Source organism: Ambystoma mexicanum, chromosome 6p, assembly GCF_040938575.1.
Source record: "Ambystoma mexicanum isolate Mex_15411 chromosome 6p, UKY_AmexF1_1, whole genome shotgun sequence".
NCBI classification, from domain to species: Eukaryota; Metazoa; Chordata; class Amphibia; order Caudata; family Ambystomatidae; genus Ambystoma; species Ambystoma mexicanum.
Window position 1 is genome coordinate 600,835,891 of NC_090935.1, and position 25,918 is coordinate 600,861,808.

At 47.4% G+C, this 25,918-nt stretch overlaps 1 protein-coding gene across 1 annotated transcript in view; it reads right to left on the bottom strand.

Annotated features, from left to right (window-relative positions):
• Positions 1-5,645: 5,645 nt before the first annotated feature.
• The window catches only part of AGGF1 (angiogenic factor with G-patch and FHA domains 1), a 905,326-nt gene continuing 885,053 nt past the window's right edge, over positions 5,646-25,918 (bottom strand). Inside the window, exon 14 of the mRNA XM_069627444.1 lies at positions 5,646-6,145. Coding sequence (XP_069483545.1) covers positions 5,951-6,145 — 195 coding nt within the window. The 3' untranslated portion in view covers positions 5,646-5,950. The remainder of the gene's footprint in view (positions 6,146-25,918) is intronic.

Here is a 25,918-nt window from a genome sequence, read left to right on the forward strand (position 1 = left end):
GTGTCTCTGGCTTGAAACCAGAGTTTCTTAGCCATGTGTGCCTTTTCAGGAGAGTACCTTGAGCCAAAGAGCTTCCAGACATTTCTGCTGCATCCAAAATATTTTTTAGCATACTTTGGTTAACTTGCCTGCCCTCTGTCACTTTTGAGAGCAGATGGACTCACAGTGGCTCAGGGAATTCTTGAAAGCCTGACTAACAACTTAGTATTGTTGGCGATGTGAGTGGAGTAAGCCGCCACCGCAGTGATCCTTTTCCCCAAAGCGTAAAGTCTTACATTCCTTGTCAGGGGGAGCCTCCCCAGTGTATAGGGGAACCCCTTCTCTTTTCCTGGTAGTTGTAACAACCAATGAATCTGGAGTAGAATTACCCCTGATGTAGAGGGGGACATAGGGGGAGGGTCGAAAAAGCTTCTCTACCCCCAGATTCACTGCTCTAATAAGTGCAGGTGTTAATAAAGAAGGGGCCAACGTCTTTTTAATTGAATTTAGTAGAGGAATAGCTTGGCTGGCAGGGGGTTTTTCTTTCAAAAATGTCCTCCACAAAATCCGCCTCTGGAACGGCTTCCCGAGTAGCAATGTTGAAGTGTTCCGCTGCTTGATATATGATATGGCATTTATAACACGCCTATACACGACAAGGCGCGACGAGGCAAGGGAGGGGGAACAACGGGAAGACAGACAGCGATCTTACTAGGCCAGGTGTCATTCAGATCGCGCAAATGCATGGGAAGGGGGAAAAGGAAAAAGTGCAAGGGGGAAGGGAGAGGAGAATGTGCAGTACAAGGGGTAGTAGAAAAAAATAAGATAATAAACAGCCGGAGGTGGCAAGGTAAGTGTAGACATAGTGCTGGTACGGGGACTGAAGGGATGCAGAAAAACAGTCCCCAGGTGCAGGGGTTGCCAGGGAGGCAGTGCAGGTGTGCAGCTGTCGGTGCCTGGGCCCGAGATCAGGCAGGGTGGCCAGGTAGCCAGTGCAGTTTCAGCCAGGAATAAAGCAGGGAAGAGGGGGAGAGAAAGCAGAAGCAAAGAGGAAGGTTTTGAGGTGCTTCCGGAAACGGAGATGGTTCTCAAGTTTCAGGGAGGTAGGAAGGCTGTTCCAGAGGGAGACCCCTGCCGAAGAGAGAGATCTACCACCAACCCATTGCTTGGAGAAGCGACTGACCCTGAGGGAGTTGGAGGTGGATGAGCAAAGGGCTCGAGAAGGAAGGTATTTAGGAAGAGAGTTGAAGGTATTGCGGCCTCAGGCCCCAGAAAGCCTTGAGGACAATGCAGAGGGTTTTGAACTTAATCCTCACAGCCACTGGGAGCCAGTGCAGAGGTTTCAGTCCTGGAGAGATACGATCCCTGGGCTTGAGGCCAAGGACAAGTCTTGCAGTCCTGTTCTAGATAAGTTGCAGAGGGCGGAGAGTTGAGGCAGGCAGATTTAGATAGAGGCTGTTACAATAGGCCAGCCTAGAGAGAACGAGGGCTCTGGAGACAGTGCGCTTCTGGGGGAAGGAGAGGAAAGGAAGAATACCTCTGAGGAGGTGCAGCTGGTAGTGTGACTTCTTAGAGACGTTAGAGATGTGAGTAGAGAAGGAGAGTGTGGAGTCGAAGATGACCCCGAGGTTTATAGCCTCAAAGGTGGGAGCAGGAGGGCCAAGAGAGGCCGGCCAGAGAGCTACAGGGAAGGAGGGAGCCGGTGTGCTGATAAGGAGAATCTCAGTTTTGCTGGCATTAAGGCAGACGTCATTGGCGGCATACCACTCCTGGATAACAGACAGTCAGGGATGGGGAGGAGGACGCAGGGGGAAGCCTGACAATGAGCTGGGTGTCTTCCGCATAGCACTGGAAGTTGGGCAGAGTGTGGCGATGCGGTGGGCAAGGAGTGCTTTTCTCAATATGGCATTGAAAGCCATTTGATCGTCCACCGGGGAGGCCTGTCTAGTGGGGATGGTTGGTGGGGAGTCCAGGCACAAGGCATCAGGTTCCGGAGTTCAGGTAGGTGACTGCCAAGGGCGAGGATCAATGGAGTCCGGGTCTACCCCCTCAGTGGGGTCTAAACGGACCTCCTCAGATTCAATAAAGGGATCTGCATTTTGAGCCTCCTCCTCAGTGAGGTCATAAATGTATTCCTCCTCTTCCTCATCTTGAGTAGGGTCAAAGAACCTCTGCAGTTTAGCCGTAGGGAGAGGGTTTTTTTCCTCCCTAGACCTCTTGGGTGTGGACTTCTCAGAGAGTTCCACAAATCTCTTTAGCCTGTCCATACATCCTTCACATTTTTCTCTGGTCCAAACAGATGAACCAGAGTGGTCCAGGGGTGGAAAGGGCTCATCTAGTGGATCCTCTGTTTGCAAACGTCGAGATTTCTTCTTCAACGCAGAAGAAATCACTTCAGAGCTTCCGAAAAGTCTTCTCAGGGTTCTGACTGTTGACGCGTGTCCTTTTGTTTGTCTGTAGGCCTTTCCGTAGGTTCCAGTAAATTCTTCGGCCTATACTTGGGTTTCAACGAAACCTTGTGCTTGTTGTTGGGTTTCGATGAATCCTTGGACCTTTGTTTTTGGTGGATTCTCGCAATGATCCTGGCGATGCCCTCGGTAATCACTTCAGCATCTGGAAGTTCTGAAGTACGGGCCTCTGATTGCACGACTATTTTTGGCGGAACCGGGGCCTTTTCGGCCGTGAACGCCTTCTTCCGATGCGTCTCAACGGGATGGTAGATATTGGGGTCAGCACCCTTTGATTTAGTAGGCCCATTCGCAAGGCGCACCTGCGGTTGCAGGGAGGGCTGCCGACCTTGACTATCGGCGGGCAGGGCCGAATCTTTCGGTGTGCCCGTTGGTGCTATGGACCGCTTCTACTCTTTAGTCAAAGACGAACCCTGGGGCTGTCTTTTTAGTGTGGGGAACATGTGCATCTATGTCGCCGGGGTGTACATTCCCTATAGCAGGACCTAGGTCTTGCCTAGCGGGGCCGGGGGTAGATGACGCGGAGCGAGAGTGCTCTGCCGAGAGCTCAATCGCCTCCAAATCAGAGGCTAGTTCGTCACTCAACCCCTCGCCACAATCAGCGGTTGTGGCAGTGGGAGAACCAGACTCAGCCTGCAACATTCCGTAGTCCGCCCACTGCTTAAAACAGCGCTCCTTCAAAGTTTTCAGGCGCAGGAGCTTGCATGCCGCACAAACCGACTTGTACACTTCCAGTGTTTATCCTTCCAAAGGAATTTGGCCCTGCAAATAGGACAAAACCTAAATGGAGTCTCTCCATAGCTGAGGAAATAAACTGGCGGATAGGCCGAGGGAACAAAGAGGAAAGGGAACGGCATTCTCAGAAAGTGAAATGTCCAGCCTCATCACGAGCTCTGCATAAGGCGACTAGTATGCTGGGCAGAAAAAAACAATCTGAGGGACCTCAACGCGTGAGGGATTTCGGGTACACTACACGTCACGATAGGGATAGTGTTACAGGCACGCCCATGTCAATGTCCCCTTTCGATTCTCGAAAGACAAGATGCAATACTCTGCGGTGACCACGGGATGTCAAACTATATGCACAGCATGTGATTCTATGCAGATTAACAAGCATCAGAAACCTAGATTTGAGATACCTAGATAATGGGGGGAAAATGGCTAGGTATCACAGAGTGGTTTACAGCAAGATAATAACCTTAGAATCTTGGGATCCTAAATAGCGGGAGAAAGGCCTAGGTTTCACAGAATGGCAGGCAGTAATAACCACGATTTGAGATTCCTAGATAACGGGGGAGGGACGCCTAGGTTTCAACATACAATAGGTACTTCAGTGTAAGCATGCAAGATGTGTTCACATTGGATTCCCAGAGGATATCCTGGGTGTGTGTGGTTAGAATACTTATTGCAGGAGGTGGTAGCAGTTACTACCCATAGTTCTCCCTACCTTATATGTTGATGGCTTCTGTTCTGCTCCTGTCATTGGCAACTTGTAATACTCTGGACCCACCAGTAGATCGCAGAATATGTGTAGCATGTGAATGTAAACAGATTGACAAGCCAGAAAAACTGGATTGCCAATTGATAATGTAACGAACCATGCCATTTTATTTTGCCCTTGCTTGTAAAGAAGTACTTATGGTCAGGAATACAGATGACAAGACTCTGATGGAATTATAGTTTTGAGAAGCGTTGTAGGGCAAGGGCCAGTAAACTTAATTTTAAATCAATCTTGGTCATTTCCTACAGTGTAGAGATAGCTGCACACGGTTGTGAATTGGAAAGGTGTGGAATGGAGAATCAAACGATACAGACCTGGTGTCAAGGCAAACATTTTTCTTAAAAGGACTGCATAGAATCATTCAACATTTGTGGTGAGTAATTAAGGGATTTCTAAAGAAGCTGTACATTAGTTAACTCACTATTTAGTAATAGCCCCGATTCAGTTTGAAAAGAGTTAGTCAAGCACCTTAATCATTGCCTTTCCTTAAAATCTAATTCTAGCAGCTTTTCTTGCTTCATGTTAACCCACTAGCTATGGCATATTCAGTCTTTCTTTGCCTCATGATACCACTGCATGTTTGAATGCACACTTGTTTTTGTTTGTGCAAAGCAATCAAATTTTCGTGAACATATTTCTAGAACCCTTGCGTACTTTACTATGTTCTCTCAGTGTAATTTGACATGCGTGCTTTCCAATAACTCAACATTTGTAGAATCCACTTAAATGTAATACAAATGACATTTCTTCACAGATGTTATCCTGTTGGAATCAGCTTAAAAAAAAAAATCTCACCTGTCCGAATGAGGCATTTTCATAAAAATAAATGCAGTTACATCATTATACTTCGTTTCCAGACTTCCTATAGAACAACATTTATTTTTCAGGACAATGTCAAGAAGCAAGCTGGCTGACAGCTGGGAAGATGGCTGAAGCGTAACTGCTCACCCTGGAAACAGAACGATGCTGTGTATACTAAGGTCTGCTCAACGCATCAATTTATCCACTTGGAGTGAGTACCAACCTGGATAATAAAGATTGGAAGAAATAACAGCAGTTCCAAGCGCTATGACACTAGATCCCCAGAGACAGCAGCACTATATAAAGCACCAGTATTATATAATACGTTATTTATCATGATTCCCTCAGAGCAATGCTGTGGCACCAAGGCAGTTTAATCACGGGGGGCATTTCTTTTGGAAAAGGTGTCTATACTGCACAGTTTCACTGGACAGTACTTTTATATTGCAATTTAGACTGAATTAACTAACACCAGGATGGAGGGCCTTATCCTATCAGCAAGCTATATTACCTGCTGATACAAGCCCATATTCTTAACAGGCCGCCAGCCTGTTCCTCCCTTTCTCCAGCTCATCCCCATTTTTAGGAAAAATTAAATATATGTACATGCTGTCCCTTTTTGTCACTCAACTGTCGCAACTCTTCCTCAGATTCTCACTGTGATGGAAACCGAAAGGGGGTGCTTTCTTTTTTAAATATGCTCACTTTGTTGTTTCCATGGTAAGCATATTTTTTGATGGTGTATACTTATCCAGGAACTAATGGCGAGGAGAGTCATGGCATCTGGGAGTACCGGTCAATAACAGTGCCATAGACTCTCATAGCATCAATTAATTTGGGCTGGCAAACCAAAACTGGCCATTATCGCCATTAAGAAATGCATGTGATAAGCCAGGTGGAAACATAAAAAATAAACAATCATCTTTAATCCACTGCATTAAAAAAAACAAGTGTAGGTACACAATAAGAAACATGCACGCTCCAATGATGTCCCAATATTTACATATTTTAAGTCACCTCTAAATACATTGCATCTCTAGCTGAAATTGGCCTGTGTTTCAAATTAACTAATAAAAGAGAAATTATTAACATACAACAGTTAGCAAAGTACTTTTACACCAGTGGGGCTAATAAAATGATTTGACTTAGAAGTCAGGTCCCAAATGCAGAGATCCCCTGGCAATGGACTCTGATGGAGCTCTCAGTCCGATTCGCCTTTGATCCAAGGTGTAGCTTTGGGTGCAGCTTTTAACTTCACATCCTGAAAGTTTTCCACAAATCTCTCACGGGCCTTGTCCCAATTCGCTTTATTCTTCCGTGCGATCGGAAGGTCTTCAATCCCAGTTGCAATACCAGCACCCAAGCCTGCTTTTTTCTTACGTATCTGTAGTTGGATCTGTCAAAAATTAAAACAATAATTAAATCTGTGATTTTACTTTAACATCTTTACAGGTTTCATGCATGAAAAAAAAAAGATTACCAACCCTCTTTTGATAAACATTAACAGACTTTTGAGACTTGTGAAACAAAATTGTAATCATAAGACCTTAACTCTCCCTTTACAAATACATACGTAGTGGAACTAATGTTTTCAACCAATTACAAATATATACATAGGGAAACTAATGTTTTCAATCATTTTATTTTTATTGCATTGGTTTATAACAAACCTTACACAAACAACCAAAAAAAGAATGTCATACTCTATAAATCAATACAATATAAATTCCATCAATAGTTTAAAATACACAGGTGAACGAGGTGTTCACACTTCCAAGATGGCCGCCCGTGCTGCTTGTGGGAATATCCACGGCCAGCCTCCCCACCAGAGAACAGCCTCCTGTCGATTGGGCCACCCACTACCTTTTGAGCCTATCGGAAACCGGAAGGCGTGAGCCGGCCCTTCCTGGGAAGGCCCTGAGGGTAAGGCCTGCAACTGTCCTGAGACTGTCCCAAGCTGACCAGAGCCCAGGGCCAGACCCCCTGCCCCTGCACATTGAGACTGAGTAACCTATGAAACTATGAACATGCCCTCCCACCTATCTTTTAATTTGGATTTACCTTGCCACCTCTCTGCAATAATGCTCGTTTGTTGACTGTGCACTATTTGCCTACCAATACTACCCAAGCCTACAATGTTCACCATCGCACTATCCTCACTGCAAAATCGAATCTAGGCGACCCTATGTCTGTGTTTCTGAAATGCTGCATTTTTAGGCATTCACTGTAAAATCGAATCTTGTGTGGAGTAGTATGTAATGCGAGTCATAGCTAACAACACACATGCTCACTGCTGACTGTGTATTGCCTCAGCATAATCGAACTTGCCGACTGCTGCGTCGCATCTCCTCCTAGGTGCACATCCACCATGCTCCTTAGGGCGCTCCTTATGCTGCACCACTTTCTGCCTCTAATAGCAACAAATATCACCCAGCTACATATACAGCCGGCACACCTTCAGCCTTCACTCACCTTACATCACCCAAGCCTTACCCCCCCGACCCTGCGAATGGCGACCCCTACAATGGTCCTTATGACACCTACCTCAGGCCTCCAGCACCTTAACACTGACACTAACCCATACTTCAACGACCCAGCTCTCTGGCTGGAACACTTTGCTAGTAAACCCACTCCGAATCAACCGTGTTCCCTATCTCTTAGAAACAAAAGATTAGGCACCAGATTCCGCATACGCCCCACCCGCAGTAATCTCCCCAAGCAAACACCACACACACCATCGTGCTCACCCACTGCACCCACTAACAACAATACTCCTTCTACAGAGGCAAAATTGCCGCTTATCAAGGGTGCCCTCATCAACGCCAGATCCCTCCCAGCGCACGCTCTAGATATAGCAGACCTCATAACATCCTCAGATCTCGACTTCATTGCCATAGCTGAAACTTGGCTTCATGCCGCATCCGGTCCATCCTTATCCCTTGCCCTACCGCCTGGCTTTGGCATCATGAGATGTGACCGCACTTCTGCCTCGCACACCAGAGGTGGTGGCCTAGCCATCATCCACAAAACTACTCTGGATTTAAGAGTATCGACCAATACTAAACTTGAGTCCGCTGAAATACTATCAGTTAAACTCGCACTCACTCCCAATCAAACAGCCACCATCCATCTAATCTACAGGCCCCGCACCATCCTTTGTCGGCGAAATCTCTACCCTCCTCCTTGACAATGCAAAAACCAACTCGCAAATTATCATCCTTGGTGACCTCAACCTTGGACTTGGCAACCCCAAAGATCCTATTGCTCTAGACTTGGAAAACGCCCTCTCCAACTCTGGTTTCACCTTGCACATCCAAGAGCCCACGCACTCTAAAGGCAGGACCCTTGACTGGCTAGTCAGATCTAACTGCATTATCAATGTCCTGGCTAATACCCCCTGCTTATGGTCAGACCATCACATCATCACTTTCAATATTGAAGCCTCCCCCGTATCCCGACCCTGATAGCGCCTGCCCTCTTGACCAGAAACAAAAATGACATTACCAAGGAGAAACTTCTCCCTCTGCTACTCCCGTCGCTCAAAGCAGCCACTGACACCTGTAATGACCCTACTACTCTAGCTGCCATCTATAACTGCAGCATGCTCACAGCTATAGACTATTGCCCCCATAAAACTGAGGAAGGACAAACCACGGGCACACCTTAACTCCTGGTTCACACCACAGTTAAGAGTACTCCGCAAAAACAAACGCTGTGCCGAAAATCGTTGGGAAAGTCACCCTTCTGACGCGCATAAAGACGTTTTCTTCCTGGCATCGCTCACCTAAAAAGCAGCCATTATAGAGGCGAAAAAAGAATCCCTTAATAATCGCATCCTGCACGCTGACTCCAACTCTAAGGAACTCTAAGATCCTAAAAGAGCTTGAAACACCTGTTACCCCCCCAACCCCTGCATTAAAGATAACAAATGGTGTGCTAACATTCAGGCAGCGTTACTGAACAAAATCTCAATGCTTCAATCTAAAATTATAGCTAAACAAGACAGCCTGAAACTGGACAATCGCCCTCCCACCCCAGCTGGGGCCCTCTTCCCCTGACCTGCCCAAACAGTTTGCCTTCTCACCGCTCACCACTGCGGAGGTGGAAAACATCATCCTGAGGATTAAACCGTCCAACTGCCAGGGTGATCCCTGCCCTGCCCCAATCATTAAGGAATCAGCCCACGATCTGGCCCCATTTATCACATCCTTCATCAATGCTTCCTTCAAAACAGGAACTGTCCATGACAACCTCAAGGACGCATGGGTGATACCCCCCCTGCTCAAAAAACCTTCCCTCGACCCAAGCATACCCACCAACTACCGACCCATTCCTACTGTCCCGGTCCTGCTAAAAATCTTAGACCGTGCAGCATACCTGCAAATCCAAGAGTACCTGGAAGCCAATAATCTCCTAGGTCTTAGACAATCTGGCTTCCGCCCTAGACACGGAACAGAGACAGCTCTACTTGACTTAAAAACTCAAATTGAAGTTCTAAAGGATAACGGCAAACTTGCCATGTTACTTCTACTCGACCTCTCTGCGGCATTCCATTTGGTCAATCACCAGATTTTATGCAAACATCTCCACACTGCCGCCCATTTCTGTCTGTCAGCTACGGCCTGGATCAAGTCATTCCTGAGTAATAGATCTATGCGGGTTTTCCCTCAATCTGCAGATCCCTCCCCTATTCACTGCGGCGTCCCTCAGGGCTCTTGCGTGTTGCCAACACTCTACAATGTTTTTACTAAACCGCTCTTTGATGTACTTGACTATCTGGTTGTCTCTTATACGAATTACGCTGACGACACCCAGATACTCATTCCCATCACTGGAGACTGCTTGGTTGACACGAGGGCCCTGAATGATGTCTACCTGGTCATCAAAGCCTGGATGGCACGACACCAGTTATGCCTCAACGATGACAAGACTGAGCTCCTCATCTTGGGCACTACGCAAAGCCTTAGTAAACTTGAGCCGTCTTACCAATCGTTTATCATCGATGGCAACACCATCCAAGTTTCAAAAGATAATAAAACTTTAGGCGTCTACCTTGACGCCGCTTTATCTCTATCCCGACAAACAAATGCAGTCAGATCTGCTTCAGCATACACTTGCAAACTCATTGCAGCTTGCAGGCCATTTCTAACCACTTCAAACATGGCCAGAACCCTCATCATGGCCAAAATCGACTATGGTAGCATCCTCTACCTGGGAACTAGCCAAGAGAATCTCAACAAATTGCAAATCTCCCAGAACAACGCCATTAGAGCGGTTCTAAACATCCCGCGAAACCACCACATCTCGGAATCTAGATCCAATCTACATTGGCTACCTGTCAAACAGAGAATTTCACTGAAAGCCTTAGGCCTCACCCACAAAAGCCTAGCCAACCAAGCACCCCCATATCTCTGCAGCTGGCTATCCCGCCATGCACCTACGCGCCCTCAAAGAACCGCCCAGACTCACTGTATAACCATCCCCAGGTTTAAATTACAAAAAGCGGGTGGATCTAGCTTCCCTGTCCTAGCCTCCAAGCTGTGGAATGCCCTCCCCCTCCCCCTCACATCAGAAGATTGCTTTAGTGCCTTCAAATCCAAAACGAAAGCCTAGCTCTTCAATCAGCCTTAAACTCGGACTTCTTATGTACCAGGGACCCCTGTCCCAGTAAGATGTATATTGCTGTTTGCTCTGAATACTTTGCACTGTATATAAAGTTGACTTTATGTTTGTTCATTATGTAACCATGTCTAAAGTTGCGCCCTGATGCCTACGGGACCGACGGTGCGCGTTACAAATAAAATACAAAAGGTTAACATTACACTTCCCAAATCAACCCTAAAGACATCTGTTTCTCAATCCATCTAAAATGTATCTAAAACTCAATCAACTTTAGTTCCTTTAAAAAATGACTGTTCTAATTAATAAGGATAGCAGTCAGAACCATAATATTCGGTTTCCTAAAAAGATAAAAGTAGTGAGATATAGCACATCATGAACATACTTAACAAAAGTGTACTCTCTTATCTCTAAGCACAGGACATAATATAAATACATGCTTAAACGTTTCTACTTCCCCTGTACAAAATCTACACACGTTAACTATGCTCTGGCCTCCAATAAACAGTACCTCCCTGGTAAGAACACGATTCAGTCTAAGCCTAAGGAAGGACCACATTCTTCCATCTGGGCAGCGTATCAATCCGGCAAAGTATCCTTTTTTTGTGCGCCATACAAAAACCCCCATACATTTTATAACCACTTCTTTTTTCACAGGTTTCAAAGCAATCTGTCTCGGAATTTATTTTTTTTGTTATGAAATAATTTGAACTAAGATTATCCATCGTTATATCTTATTTTCCCAGAATTTCAAAACACCTTTTCCTAAAATTAGACTAGCATCCCACTTTGTGCTTCTCCAGATATTTAAACATTAGATAATACAGTGTCTGGGATACTGCTTCTTTAAGCTTTTTACATAAATAAAGCATTTTCCATTGTACAAGGCACGCCATAGATACAAGTCCCACAACTCTGGGTAACAATTGGGGGGATTTAGCACTTTCCGCAAAATAAAATCTTCCAGTTTTATCAAATCCAATTTTTCTGAACAGGCAGAGATCTCAAACCCATATAAAAGAGCAGGCATTACATTCAGGTTATAAAATTCAAAGGACAGTATTTTTTTATAAATGAAGCTCATCTGTGCCCGCAATTGTATTTTTTTCTGAAATTTGGAATCCACCCAAATCGATAAATATCCGAAATACTTCACAGTGGATTCTATCATTAGTCTTTCCCGTCCAAGTAATATTGTGGGATTTCCTTTTTTGCCCCAAAGCAGATAATGTGGTCTTTAAAGGATTTACCCTAAGACTATGGACAAGTGTATTGTCTAAACCTCTGTGAACCTACCTGGGCTCTGACCAACAAAAAAAGGCTGTCAGCATAACTTAGCCAAAACCATTTCTCCAAATACAATAGCGGCGGCACAAAAAAAGCGCATGTTAAAAATTCAACCTAGTGTGAAATATAAAGATTAAAAGACAATGGGCAGGTACGCACTCTTGTCTATGGCCACTTGCAGTTGGAATCGGATCAGTAATCAGACCCTGCATATTTATTCTTACTCAGATTTCTGTTTTGGCATGAATACGAACTAAAATGTCCAAAAGGACCTCTGGAAAGCTCCACTTTGCAATATCATCCACAAAAGAGATCAATCCACTGTGTCAAATGCGAGGCTTAGGTCTACTGAAGCAACAGAGGATCTTCACCCCTATTCCTAGCATTTTCCATGAATTCATTCATAGGCAGACCATTGGCATCAGTTCTGACACCCCTTCTGAACCCTGTCTGAAATCTTGAGAGCCTATTGGTTTTAACAATCCACTCTTCGATTTCCTCCAAGATGCAAGCAGAAAAGATTTTACTTTCAACATCCAGAAGGGCTACCAGTCGATAACTAAGAGGGTTCAGCCTTTCCCTTTTATTGAACACTGGAACAATAAGAGGTATTCCATGGGGAAGGAAGGATTTTCATCCTCAATATGTTGTCAAAGAAAATATACAGAATAAATGCCCAAATAAAAGGATTTAACATGTAAGCACCTTATTACGCAGACCATTTGGTCCAGGTGCGCGTGAATTAGACACAGATGTAATCATCTTCTGAAGATTCTACAGTAAAGTTGACAGACCAGGGATTTTCACATGTAGAATTAAAAGCAGTATCTGAAGTGGAGCTATATAAATAGGCTGCCCATTGTCCAGAAATTGGGTTGGTTAATGACTCTTTATTGAGATTCTCTTTACTCCGTACCAAGGACCCAAGGTTTTCCCATAACCTATCACAGCCTTCAACATTTCTTCTCCATGCGCGAGTAAAAATCTGAGCTTTCATCCCGTTTTTATACTTTTGCCTTTCGTTTGTTAAGTTCTTTAAATCCAGCTCCCAGGGCTTTCCCTAAATTATTTTTATAGCAACTTGCATAGATGTTTTCTTAAGCTGTATTTATGTGTTGTAAACGTTAGGTTGCCTGGAATACAGACACGAATGAGCTTTACCACTCACCATCACCACCACTATTGAGCATACATTCTGAAAAAGCCTCTACGGTGAATACCTCAATTTTAGAGTTTAAAGTGGCGAAGTTCCAAAAAGAATTGCAGCATTAAATAAATCAAGTGCACCCTGAATCCAAGTTATACGATTCCTTTGTATGTTAACTGTTATATTTGTACATATAGATCTAGATTGCAACTTTAAGTGAACATCTACCTGTGCTTTAAGTGTCACATGATCACTAATGTCGTTGGGCTCCACCATAGAACTAGTACACAAAAAATAGATGACTGTGGAGAGGAAAGTAATCAAGCCAAGACGCTGCTGTCTCCCTTGGCCCATTAAAATATGCAATTACGACTCATTACATAAGTCCCTCCATACCCTACCCTGGTCCCTTTGGTTGGCCTGGTAACTAGAATCATATTCAAAATGTATGGTTGCAACATTCCCTTGTGACAGGCAGTTAGACTTGGAATCAGCTTCCAAAATGATTTCCTAGTCTGGGGCTTTAATTCTAAATGCTTCCAGGATCCCAATGACTGCTTTGGAAAAGCTCTTTAAGGCCCAATGGGAGGGGTGCCAGTATAAGTTAATAATTAGAACATCTTTCAATTCCCAGCCAATTTTGATATTAAATTCCTCTGCCACGATACCTCTGATATTCTTTGGTACACAAAACCCCTCAGCCAGGAGCTATTACTGATGGCTATCAGAAGGCCTCCAGAGGGTTTACTCCCAAATCAGGTTTACTGCTGGTTGCGAGAATGTTTGGTACCCATCCCAGAACAAAGTATCAAGGGCACAGGTTTCATGAAACGTGACAATGTGAATCCAGAGGGCTTGAAAGATTTTCCCATCCTTCACGAGTTTGCCAAAACCACTAATGTTCCATGAGAATATAGAGAAAGCTGTGCCCTGTCAAACTGAAGCAGCCGGGACATTAAAGCTCTTGTCTACTCGTACCAGGTAACATGTCCCCACCTCTTTGGAATCGCTGCTAAAACACGTTCATCTTATGGAGATCCAAGAATGTCTGCGCATTTAAGAAACATGCATTCTCTCAACACATTACAGAGGTGAGTAAATTCGGACTTATTAGTGGTATTGCTGTTCACCTTTGTTAAGGTTATAGGGGGCAGGTAATCTTACCTAACAATCGACACCCCTGATTTTGGCACACTCGGATGGAGGCCAAAGCCCAACATTCTTAAAGCTTCTGCTTTCTCCAGTAGCAGAGTAAACCGTAATTTAGGGGTTGCACTGAACAAAGCAAGGATGTTTGGCTGATTTAATATTGGGCCCCATTTGTGAGAAGGGTCCAAAACTAGCTGGACCACCTGGCGTTGCTTAGGTCTGTAGCGGACATGCACGTGGGGGTCTGCTATAGCCTTGTGTATGTTGTATTGTGTTGTGTTATAACTTCCTATTATTGAAAAATCGCAAAATCGTCAATCTCCTGAAATCGCCTATACTGATAGCACAGGGCCAGACCCCTCTCCACCCATGTGCAGTGTGAATGTGTGGGGTTGGTCAGATTTCACTATTGCCAGGAGACCCCAGGCTGGTATGCCAAACTCAGGGCAACATTCCAGCCCACCAACTGTTGTGGGGCTGGAGCCAACAATCGCAAAATCGTCAATCTCCCAAAATCACCTGTACTGATAGCACAGGGTCGGAACCCGCTGTGTGCAGGCCAATGGGTGGGGTTGGTGAAATCTCACTATCGCCAGTACACCCCAGACTGTTATGCTGAGATTGGGTCAAAATAACAGCCCACTCACTTAAGGGGCTGGAACCAACCCCGAACATACAAACACACTTGCACAAATATACGGGATACGTTACTCACCGTAATCGTATTTCTGATGAATGTATCTGCTTAGATCCAAATGCTGTGCATAGGCTGACATCTAGTGAAAGCTGCAGAGTATAACAGTTGCTGTTTACAAAATTCGAAAAGGGACGTTGACAGGGCGTGCCAGTAATACTATCCGTAGTGTGACGTCCACTCTACCCATGGTCCTTCACACGTCGAGGTCCCTCAGATTGTTATTTTTCTGACATGAGGTAGCATGAAGTGTAGAGTGAGTACAATTGTATCCAAGCAGATGCGTATCAGACAAGCTCATAAGCATCCATGCGCCTTCTCTCCAAGAGGAGGAAGAGTGGGCGCATGTGAATCTAAGTATATACAAGCATCAGAAATACGATTACGATGAGTAATGTATCCCTTCTGAGGCTTGTGGAATCTGCTTAGATCACATGCTGTGCATAGATTAGCGAGCAGTGTTAGGAGAAGTTAGTGGGATGTGAGAAGGTACATGGGCGAACAGAGGTCTTAGAACCGCTTGTCCCACAAGTGTATCTGTCTTGGAATGAGTGTCAATGCAGTAATGCCAGGTGAAAGTGTGTATTGAGCTCCATGTAGATGCTTTGCAAACGCTGTCTAGAGGGACATTTGAAATGAAAGCCAGAGTGGCTCCTGTGCTCCTTGTGGAGTGAGCTCTAGGCATGAAAGGCAGTGTTTTATAGCACAATTTTATACATCTGACTATCCATCTGAGACAGCATTTTTGGAAATGCGGTCTCCTTCTCTGTCTGTTTCTATGGAGATGAACGGTTGGTCTGTTTTTCTTAGCGGTCTAGTCGTTTACATAGTAAAGGACCACCCTCCTCACATCTAGTGTGTGGAGTTTTACCTCAGCTGAGCTGGTGGGGTTATGGAACAAAGCCGGTAGCTCAATAGACTGGTTTATGTGAAATTTAGAGATGAACTTAGGTGAGAACCTAGGGTGAGTACGTAAAACCAGCTTGTCTTTATGTATGATAAAGAAAGGATCCTGCACTGACAAAGCTTGTATTTCACTAACTCTTCTTATGGATGTAATAGTCACTAAGAAGGCAGTCTTGTAAATCAAGTGTTTAAGACTTGACTTGTGCATAGGCTCCAAAGGGGGTCCCACGAGCTTAGTGAGTACAACATTGAGATCCCAACCTGGCGGCGGGTTTGAAATGGGAGGGTGGAGTCTCTTTACTCCCTCCATAAAAGCCTTGATGACGGGCACCTTCCACCATGAGACCTTATTGTGGGAGGTGGTGTATGCCGACAAGGCTGCCAGGTGGACATTTAAAGAGTTGAATACCAACCCTGAGTCAAGCAGGTGGAGCAGATCCTTTAGAATGTGGGATGGAGAACATTCTATGAGGTTCATTTGTTTAGACTGGCACCAAACTACAAATCTTCTCCACTTGCCGAAATAACAGTGTCTAGTGTTAGGTGTTCATGCTTCCTTCAGGATATCCATATACCTCTGTGGCAGGTCAAGATGTCTGAACTCTGACTTCATGAGCCATGCTGCCAAGTTCAGTGAATAAGGTTGCGGGTGCACTGTTAGTCCCCTGTGCTGAGTGAGTAGATTGGTCAGGCACAGAAGCTTGATGGGATTGCACATCGCCAGTTTGCGCAGATGTGAATATCAAGGTTGTCTTGCCCACATAGGACAACTAGGATGAGCCTCACTTGTTCCTTGTGGATCTAGTTCACCACCTTCTTCATGAGGGGGGTGTGAGGGGGGGGAGTTAGGGGGAAAGCGTAAGCAAATTTCCCTGACCAGTTCATCTATAGGGCGTTCCCCTGGATGTTAAGTCTGGGCATTGACCGTTTTCGCTTGTAGCGAACAAGTTTATTGTGGGGAAAGCTCATGGAGAGAAGAGGTGCTCTACGACCCCTGCGTGTAGTACCCATTTGGGTTCTTCTGGTAGGGGATCTCTGCCCAGTGAATCTGCCAGAGAGTCGAGTTCCCCTGGAACGTGCTGTGACAATAGGAATATTTATGTTTGAGTGCCCATCTCCAAAATTTGTTGCGCAAGCCTGGAGAACGTGTGCCCCCCTGTTTGTTAATGTAAAACATCGCTGTAGTGCCGTCTGTTAGGACTTGCACTGATTGGTTGGCTAGGTGGAACTCGAATGCCTGAAGGGCCTTGAAGACCGCTAGTAGTTCCAGCAGATTGATGTGGTTCTGTGCCGTTGCATAAGACCACAGACCATGAGCTGTGTGATGAAGGTAATGAGCCCCCCACCCGGCGAGTGAGGTGTCTGTCGTGGCAATTGCTTGTACTTCCGGATCGTGGAAGGGTTTCTCCTTCAGCAGATTTCCTGCTGTCCACCAGTAAAGATTTTGTACTAGTGTTGGCAAAACGACCACTAGATCGCCCCACTGACCACTTGCCTGAGACCACTTTCGCCAACCATTCCTGCATGGGTCGCATGCGCAGAGGCGCGCGTGAGGTACTAGGTAAATGTAAGATGGCATCACGCCTAGCAAACACATCGCTTTGCGTACTGTTATCTGGTGTCCAGCTTGATAATTCAGTATTTGCAGTAACATGTTTTGGACTCTTTCCTCTGACGGAAACACCAACCCCTCTTCTGTGTTTAAAACAGCTCATAGGAACTGTTTGGTTGTGCTTGGCACTAGGCTTGATTTTTTTCTCGATGGAGAAGCCCAATTGAAAAAGAAGGTTGATAGTTCTTTGAAGGTTTTGTCTGCAAATTAGGGGAGACTCCCCTGTAATCAGTCAGTCGTCCAGGTAAGGGAACACTAGGATTGCCTCCCTGCGCAGGTGTGCTGCCACCACCGCCAGTACCTTCGTGAATACCTGTGCAGCAGACACTATTCCAAAGGGCAGCACTTTGAATTGGTAGTGCTGGTACGCTATCTTGAAACACAAGAATCTTCTGTGCGCTGGGAACATTGAAATATGAAAATAGGCATCTTTCATATCCACTATTGCCATGTAATCCCCTTTTTTAGTAGAGGGATTACCTCTTGTAGCGTAGTCACGTGGGACTTTTGTGGCTTGACATTTGTTTGCAGGGCGTAAATCTAATACTGGGCGCATTGTTAGATCTTTCTTTGGCACAAGGAAGTAAGTTGAATACATACCCTTGTTTACTTGGTTGGCCGGTACCGATTTCTATGGCATCCATTTGGAGCAGCGTGGCGATTTCCTCAAGGAGGATGCGCTGGTCTTCTTTGGAGCGGGTTTTCTGGCATTAGGGGTGACTCCGGGGGTCGCTCGAGGAGCTCTATACAATATCTGCCCGCTACGGTGGAGAGCACCCATCTCTCTGAGGTGATTCCCTCCCATGATTGGGTGAAGTTGGAAATGCGCCCTCCTACTGGAGAGGCATGGGAGGGCACCTGAAGTGGGATGTCACTATTTCTGAGGTGGCGTACCACCTCTGGAGGAGGGACCCCTTCCTCGACTGCGTGATCTGCACGGTCCTCTATGGTAATTTGGGGAGGCTTGGCCTCGATTGTTCCCCCAGGCCGGTCCCTGGTTTTGATTATAACTGGAACCCCTCTGTGAAAATTGTCCGTGTGAGCGACAAAAATTGCTGTTACCCCTTAGGCCAGGTGGTTTATTGGTCAATTGGCCTAATGATTTTAATGTATTATATTCATCCATGGCTGTCTTCAAGGCATCCTCGACGGCCTTGCCAAAGAGTACATTGGGCTCGACGGGCATGTTAATGAGCGTGGCCCGCGTCTCTGGTTTAAACCCGGATTGGTGTAACCAAGCGTGATGCTTAATAAGGGAGTCGTTTCTTACCTGTAACTCCATTTCTCCAGCGTTGGTATCTTTCATGGATTCACATGCTATGGATTCACATGCTGTGAATATTTCCCTGTCGTCAGGCTGGGAAACCTCAGTAACTTTAATTTAGCGTTTTCCTATGGAAAACGTCAACACTTTAGTGTCCTATCAACGTCCTTTAGGCCCCACCAACAGGACATCTGGTATAAATAGCCCCGCAGCCGCGGCTTCCCTTCAGATTTTAACCTCCAAAGTAGAGGAAACCCGAACCAGGTTTGCCTGCAGGGGCGGCTGGCGGGCACATGTGAATCCATGAAAGATACCAACGCTGGAGAAATGGAGTTACAGGTAAGAAACTACTCCCTTCTCCAGCATTGGATCTTTCATGGATTCACATGCTGTGAATGGATTACATAGCAGTACAATCAATGTGTGGCGGTGTGTCACAAGCAAACCAAAAAACAGTACGTAATCACCATCATGAGACAAAAAACCCAGCAAGTGATATAGCACATAGAAAAGAAAAAAAAAGTTGTAGGGGCTACCTTATTGGAATAGGTGCTGAAGGACCACACGCCCCACTTGCACATCTTCCACATGTTGCTGCCCTAGACAATGCCTGGTGAAGGTATGCGGCACTGCCCAGGAGGCTGCCTGGCAAATGTCCACCAGCGATATCTCAGACCTGAAGGCCACTGACGATGCTGTGGACCGCGTAGAAGGAGCCTTCGGAATCCCCCTCAAAGGCTTGCCAGCTTTAGTGTGACAAAACGAGATTGTAGAGGAAATCCAGCGGGAAAGTGCTTGTTTGGAGAAGGCCTGCGCCTTGTTGGACAGCCCATACACGACAAACAGCTGCCGTGACCTCCTGTAGCCCTGCGTGCGACGAAGATAAAACTTCAGGGCCCTCTTAACGTCCAGAGAATGCAGGGCCCTTTCTGCTGGCGTAGAAGCATTAGCAAAAAATGAGGGCAAAGCAATAGAAGCCAGTTTGTGAAATGCAGACAGCACTTTCGGAATAAAGTGCGGGTTAGTGGCCATGAGAACCTTGTCTTTCAGAAACCTCAGGTAAGGAGGGTCAATGACCCGTGCTTGCAACTCAGACACCCGCCTGGCCGAGGTAATTGCCACTAGAAAAGCCACCTTCCATGAGAGGAACTTCAAAAGGAACTGTCGACATGGGCTCAAACGGAGGACTCATCAAAGGCGAAAGAACCACATTAAGGCTCCAGACTGGCGCAAACTTCTTCACCGGAGGAAATGTCTGAAACAATCCCTTCAGAAAATGTTTCACCAAGCGATCACTGAACAGAGGAGCAGCATGGCGCTTCCTTGTGAACCTAGAAATCGTAGCCAAATGTACCTTGATGGATGACAATGCCAGGCCCCCTTCCGCCAGGTGCAACACGTACGTGAGAACCTGCGCCGGAGAAACGTCCAAAGGCTCAACCCCAGAATGACCCCTACACCATTCAAAGAATCTCGTCCATTTATGACTATACAAGAATCGTGGACGGCGCCCTCGCTGCCTCCAAAATCCGACGACACTCTCTGGGTATTCCTAAATGACCGAACTCAGAGTGGTCAGGAGCCATGCCGCTAAACCGACCCCGGATCGTGATGCCACACTCTTCCGCCGTTCTGAGACAGGAGATCCGGATCTGCTCCCAAACGAATTGGCCCCTCAACCGCCAGATAAAGATCTGAAAGCCACGTCTGCCTGTGCCAGAACGGGGCCACCAGAATCACTAGACACTGGTACTTCCGAATCCACTGGATGGTCCTCCGAATGAGCGGGAAGGGGGAACCGCATATGCAAAGGGACTCGTCCGTGGGAACGAAAACGCGTCCCCCAGTGACTCGGGATGAGCCCCTCTGCTGTCGAACTCCAGACACTGTTTGTTTTCCCTCGTTGGAAACAGATCCAACGGAGGATGTCCCCATCGCCAGAAGATCTGTGTCACCTACGGCTCCTTCAGCCTCCACTCGTGCAGCTGACTGGCCTCCATGGTGAGCGCATCCGCTTGAACATTCAGAACTCCGGGCAGATGGAAAGCGACAATGCTGATCCCTTGAGCTAGAGCCCAATGCCAAACGTCCTGCGCCTCCTTCGACAGGACTCTGCAATGTGTGCTCCCCTGTTTCCTTAAATAGAACATGGTGGTGGTATTGTCCGTTAACACCCTCACCACCAATCCACGGAAGAAACGATTTTAGGGCCTGGTGCACCACCCTCAATTCCAGCACATTGATATGTCACAAAGTCTCCACTTGAGACCCTAGGCCCTGCAACTGTGACTTGTCGAGGTGTGCCCCCATCCAAGCTGGGAAGCGTCCGGTACAATCAAACTGGAACTCCGGCTCCAGCAAGGACATGCCCCGCACAAGATTGACCGTGCCCGTCCACCAGTGAAGGGTGTCCACCAAGCTGCAGTCGACCACCAACTTGTCGGACCATAATCTCTGACTCTGCGACCATCTGTCTGCGAGGAACTCCTGCACCGGCCTCATGAACATGTGGCAATTGGGAAGAAGAAGGATACACAATGCCATGGCCCCCAACAACGACATGTAACCTTGGACAGAGATCACTGGGCCCTTTTTCCACTCGCTTGCCTGGGCCCGCAATTTTTCCCACACGCTCGCTGGAAGGCCTCACCAGATTTTGCCGGATAAGAAACTGTGCCCTGAGAAACCAACTCTCTGGATGGCGTCAAATACGATTTTTCGAAGTTGACAGTGAATCCTAGCCTTTGCAAAAGCTGCATGGTTGCCATGAAAGACTTTCATGCCCTTCCCTGCGACAAACCCCTCACCAACTAATCGTCCAGGTAGGGGTACACATCATCACCTTCCCTTCGGGGGAAAGCTGCCACCGGAGCCAGGCACTTTGTGAACGTCCTGGGGATGACTTCAGGCCAAACAGGAGGACCCGAAACTGATGGTATTTCTCTCAGACCACAAAATGCAGGAACCTTTTCGATGCTTCCGCCGCATAGGGATGTGAACATAGGTGTCCTGCAGATCCAACGACGCCAGGAACTCGCCCGGCTGCACCGACCGGATGACTTCTTGAAGGGTGAGCATCTTGGACTTCAGGTGTTACAGATTCTTGTTCAACGCCCAAAGATCTAAAATAGGCCTCCACTTGCCGATGGGCTTTCTCACGACGAAGTACCGAGAGTACACCCCTTGGCCCCGCTCCACAACCAGAACTGGTTCTATCGCCCCTTTTTCTAGCATGAGCACCACTTCCTGGCGCAGGATCTGAAGATGCGGCTGCAGACCATGAACCGGCGGAATAGGAACCAGAGGACGCTGGAACTCCATGAGTGGCCAAGATGCACTGTGTTCGGCACCCAGCAATCTGATGTTATTTTCTGCCACTCGTCGACGTGGATGGCGACCCTGCCCCCCAGCAGATTGTCCATATGGCAGTCATTGTTGAGGTTTAGTTTGCCGCCCCTTGGACGCTGTGGACTGCGAACCCTTCTTTAGCTGGGCTTGTAAGTCCCGGCCCTTCTGCGCCGACTGGACAGAATGCTGATACCCTTGAGAAGAGTAGCTGGAGCGCCCGTAACCCCGATCTCTGGAGGAAGCAAACCGGGCATTCCCTGAGGCTCCACGGAAAGCTCGAAAAGAGCGACCACTTTGTAGGGCACCCAAGGATTTAGCACTTTCCATATCCTATTTCATGCCTTTTAGGGCCTCGTCAATTTTTTCGACGAACAAGTGATCGCCTTTACAGGGCATGGTGATGACTTTATATTGCACCTCTGGGCGAATGTCCGTGCACTTCAACCAGGCCTGCCGTTGGAGCACTACTCCATTATTAATCTGTTTAAAACCATACCCTGCCAGGTCCATAGCAATATTGACGCTGTGGTTGGAGGCCTCCTCAAACCAACAGCATGGCTTCCTTTCGGTGTTGCTCCGGCAGATGTTCCAGAATTGGTGCCAGCCGATGCCACATTTCACGATCATATCTGGCCATTATCGTCAGGGAATTTGCAGACTTCACAGTCATAGCCCCTACCGTTAAGACCTTTTTACCAAAAGCGCCCTGCTTACTGGCCTCACTGTCTGGAGGAGTCACACATTTATGTTGGCTCCTGGCCTTAGGGCTGGCAGCCGCCGACACCACGGACGCGGGCATGTGCTGCGACACCAGGCATCTAGGGGTAGACACCTGAGCCTTTAATTTATTTTCAAGCAACCATTCACAGCCAGCTCTTAAAACGGGTGGCGCATCGTGCGCAGCCCCTCCTGCCACACGTAGTCTAGTATCGGCACCGAGAAGGCCGCCTTCCTCCGCTTGCCCATATGGTCAAAGAGGAAACAGTCTTTACGTTCCTCTTCAGGCGCCAGCCCAAACTCCAGACATGCTTTTGACATCATGGCGTGGAACGCCCCAATATCATCCGGGGCCGATGGCTGAGCTGGACTACGGGGCTGCTCCACCTCTGTGTCCCACGCGTCATCCCTCATCGACAACGACACAGTAGACAGGGTGTCCCGCGGAACATACTCAGGGTCTGAATCCGGTAGCTCTCCATCAGGATGAGACTGTGGACGACCCAATCCCACCCGCAAGGGCAACTGTGCTGGAGGAGACTTCCTAGGTGCCTTACTAGGAAACCCCTCGACCACCGGCGGACTCGGAAGAGGAGGCAACTGCACATCCAGTTGCCCCAACAAAGATTGAAGCGTAGAAAGTACTGCAGTGACAGCAGAGATTGCGGGTTAACCAAGGGGCTGCCCAGCCCCAACCCCACTCGATGCCGAAGACCTTGCACTCTATAGACACAAGGCTGACGGGTCAAACACCGGCTCCTGTTCCTCCTCCATTCCAGAAGAAACAGCAAACGTAGCAGGATCCTGCTGCAAAATGTTCTCCAGTAGGACTCACTCAAAAGCGGCGGACTGCCACACCCCACCGGTCGTCAACCACCCTTCCGATTCCACCTGTGACAACAACAGCAGCGGACCACTATCTGTCAAAGTCGTGGACGGCGCCGAAGACACCACCGTCGATGACGGGACAGTAGACTACAGCACTACTGTCGACGACGGAACCACCGTCGACTAGCTCATAGTCAGAACCTCGTCCCCTGGCATCGATTTTACCGGAGACCCAGATTTCCTGGAAGAACCGGAACGATGCTTTGAAGACTCCCGGCTGGACGAAGACTTGTGATGGTCCCTGGACGACGAGTGCTTTGACAAAGACTCCCTCGGCTTTGCCAGGTCTTTCTCTGACACCATAGACTTCTCGGGCCTACTACCAGACCCCTTGAACTTGTCCGGCCGACCATGCTTGGTCAACGTAGAGCCACTTGCCCCCTTCGACAGATGCGGCATCAATGAAAATGTGTTGCCACTCCCCACCACGCAGGCACTGCGGCCCGATTCTTCTTAGCAGGGGGTTCTGCTGACGCCGCTCCGCCGATTTCTCCGCCCTTCCGGAAGACTGGCTCCCCCGGGCCGAACCCACCTCAGAAGCCGGGTACGTGGCCTCACTAAGCCAACATAGAAGCCGTCGATTACGGTCCTTCAAGGTATTCTGCGAAAACCCCCGACGCATCTCGCAGGTATCTGCCGAGTGATGAGGGTAAAGACAGTCCATATGACTAGCCCCTTTGTTCACCTTCATGCCGCAGGTAGCACACGGCCGAAAAAAAGACTTCTTCTGGGCTACAGACGACATCTTACCCCACAAAAAAACGCACGTGCAAAAACACGAAGAAACAAGGTGAGCCCAACAGTTTGGAGACGTTTGAAATCTGAAGGGAAGCTGCAGGAGTGGGGCTATTTATACCAGGCGCCCCATTGGTGGAGCCTAAAGCACCCGAAAAGACACTAAAGTGTCGAGGTTTTCCATAGAAAACACAATGTTAAAGTTACCGAAGTTTCCCAGCCTCACAACGGGGAAATATTCACAGCATGTGAATCCATGATAGATTCAATTCTGGAGAATGGTTCCATCAGCTATGATTCTGCCGACGTTATCTGCAGCATCAAGACTGAGGGGGGGGGGGGGGTGGAGTGAAAACTTGTGAAGTAGTTAGGGTCTTTTTTGTAAAAATTAGCCAGCAAGGACATTCATCTCATGACCCTATCTATACCTTCAGCTGACCATTAGGCAGAACTAGGAATGACCATTGGTTGAGGTGCGAGACCTAAATCTTCTGGGGTAGGTGGAACTACAGTAGAAGGAGTAGCCTTTTTCTTTAAGGCTGAAGACAGAGAATCATGTACCTGGAGTTCCTTACTCTTGTGAGGGGACCTATCCTTTTGTGATTTACCCCTCAGGGTCTTAGAACTCTTCTTAAACTCCCTTGATTTAACAAGGCCTTCAGGGACGTGCCTTTTTACTAAATGGGCTAGTCCCACCTGCATTTTTTTTTTTTTACTGCTATCGACGCAGAACGTCGAATCTCGGCTACGGTCAGAACCAAAGTCTCGTCAGCTAACTTACGACCTTCGGGAATGTTTTTATCCACTGCATCTGTTCTATCTTTCGACAGTCGGGCTAGTCATGTGGCGATATAGAGTGCCCAGAGGACAGCGATTCAACAGGCCTCTCAGACGTTTTGCGCTGCCGTTTGCGCGACACGTGTGTTGAGTCTCGGCAGTGGGTTTTGTGTTTGGTGGAGGGGGTAGTGAGAGCGCTTCTGCCGCTGGGTGTCATCCCGGTAACAAGGTAGCCAGCCTGCATGTTGGGGTCGGGGCCTGCGCTTGGGAAACCGGAGTAACCCCGTTTTGCTGCCCATGTTGAAGGCCCCCTCCACTTCCATGGCCTCAAGCTGCCTGGCATGTTGGGCGCAGCGTTTAGTTAAGCGGTCCTTCAATGTCTTGTGTTTGAAGAGTCTACACCCTCGACAGGTACCCTCGACGTGGTCCCGAGGGAAACCGAGGTTACACACAAGGTGTTTGCCGACCCACGGGAATTTTTTATTGCACTTGGGGCACAATTTAAAAAGGGGTACTAGCCATAACAGAAAGACACTGAAGCTAGGCGAATGTAGTGTACGAAAAGGGGTATATACATTCTAAAATGTCCCCCCCCTCTCCCTAATGTTAGGGCCGAAGCCTGAAGCGTCCTTCCAAGGCCGGAATCGATCCATCAACGGGAGTCTTCAACGGTCGTTTTTCTTCACCGCTGTCGGATGGTATCGATATTCAGTGAATATAAAGAATATAAAGGATAGTAAGAAAAACTATTGTTAATTGGTAATAATAAATGGCGATGAGCTGAAAGGCAAACTCTGCGAAAAGCGTCCGCCTATGATGGTGGAACAAAACAACCTGAGGGACCCCGACGCGTGAAGGACCATGGGTACAGTGGACGTCACACTAGGGATAGCATTACTGGCACACACTGTCAACGTCTCTTTTCAAATACAACTGTAATACTCTGCAGCTTCCACTAGATGTCGGCCTATGCACAGCATGCGATCCAAGCAGATTCCACAAGCCTCAGAAATATATGTATAAAGG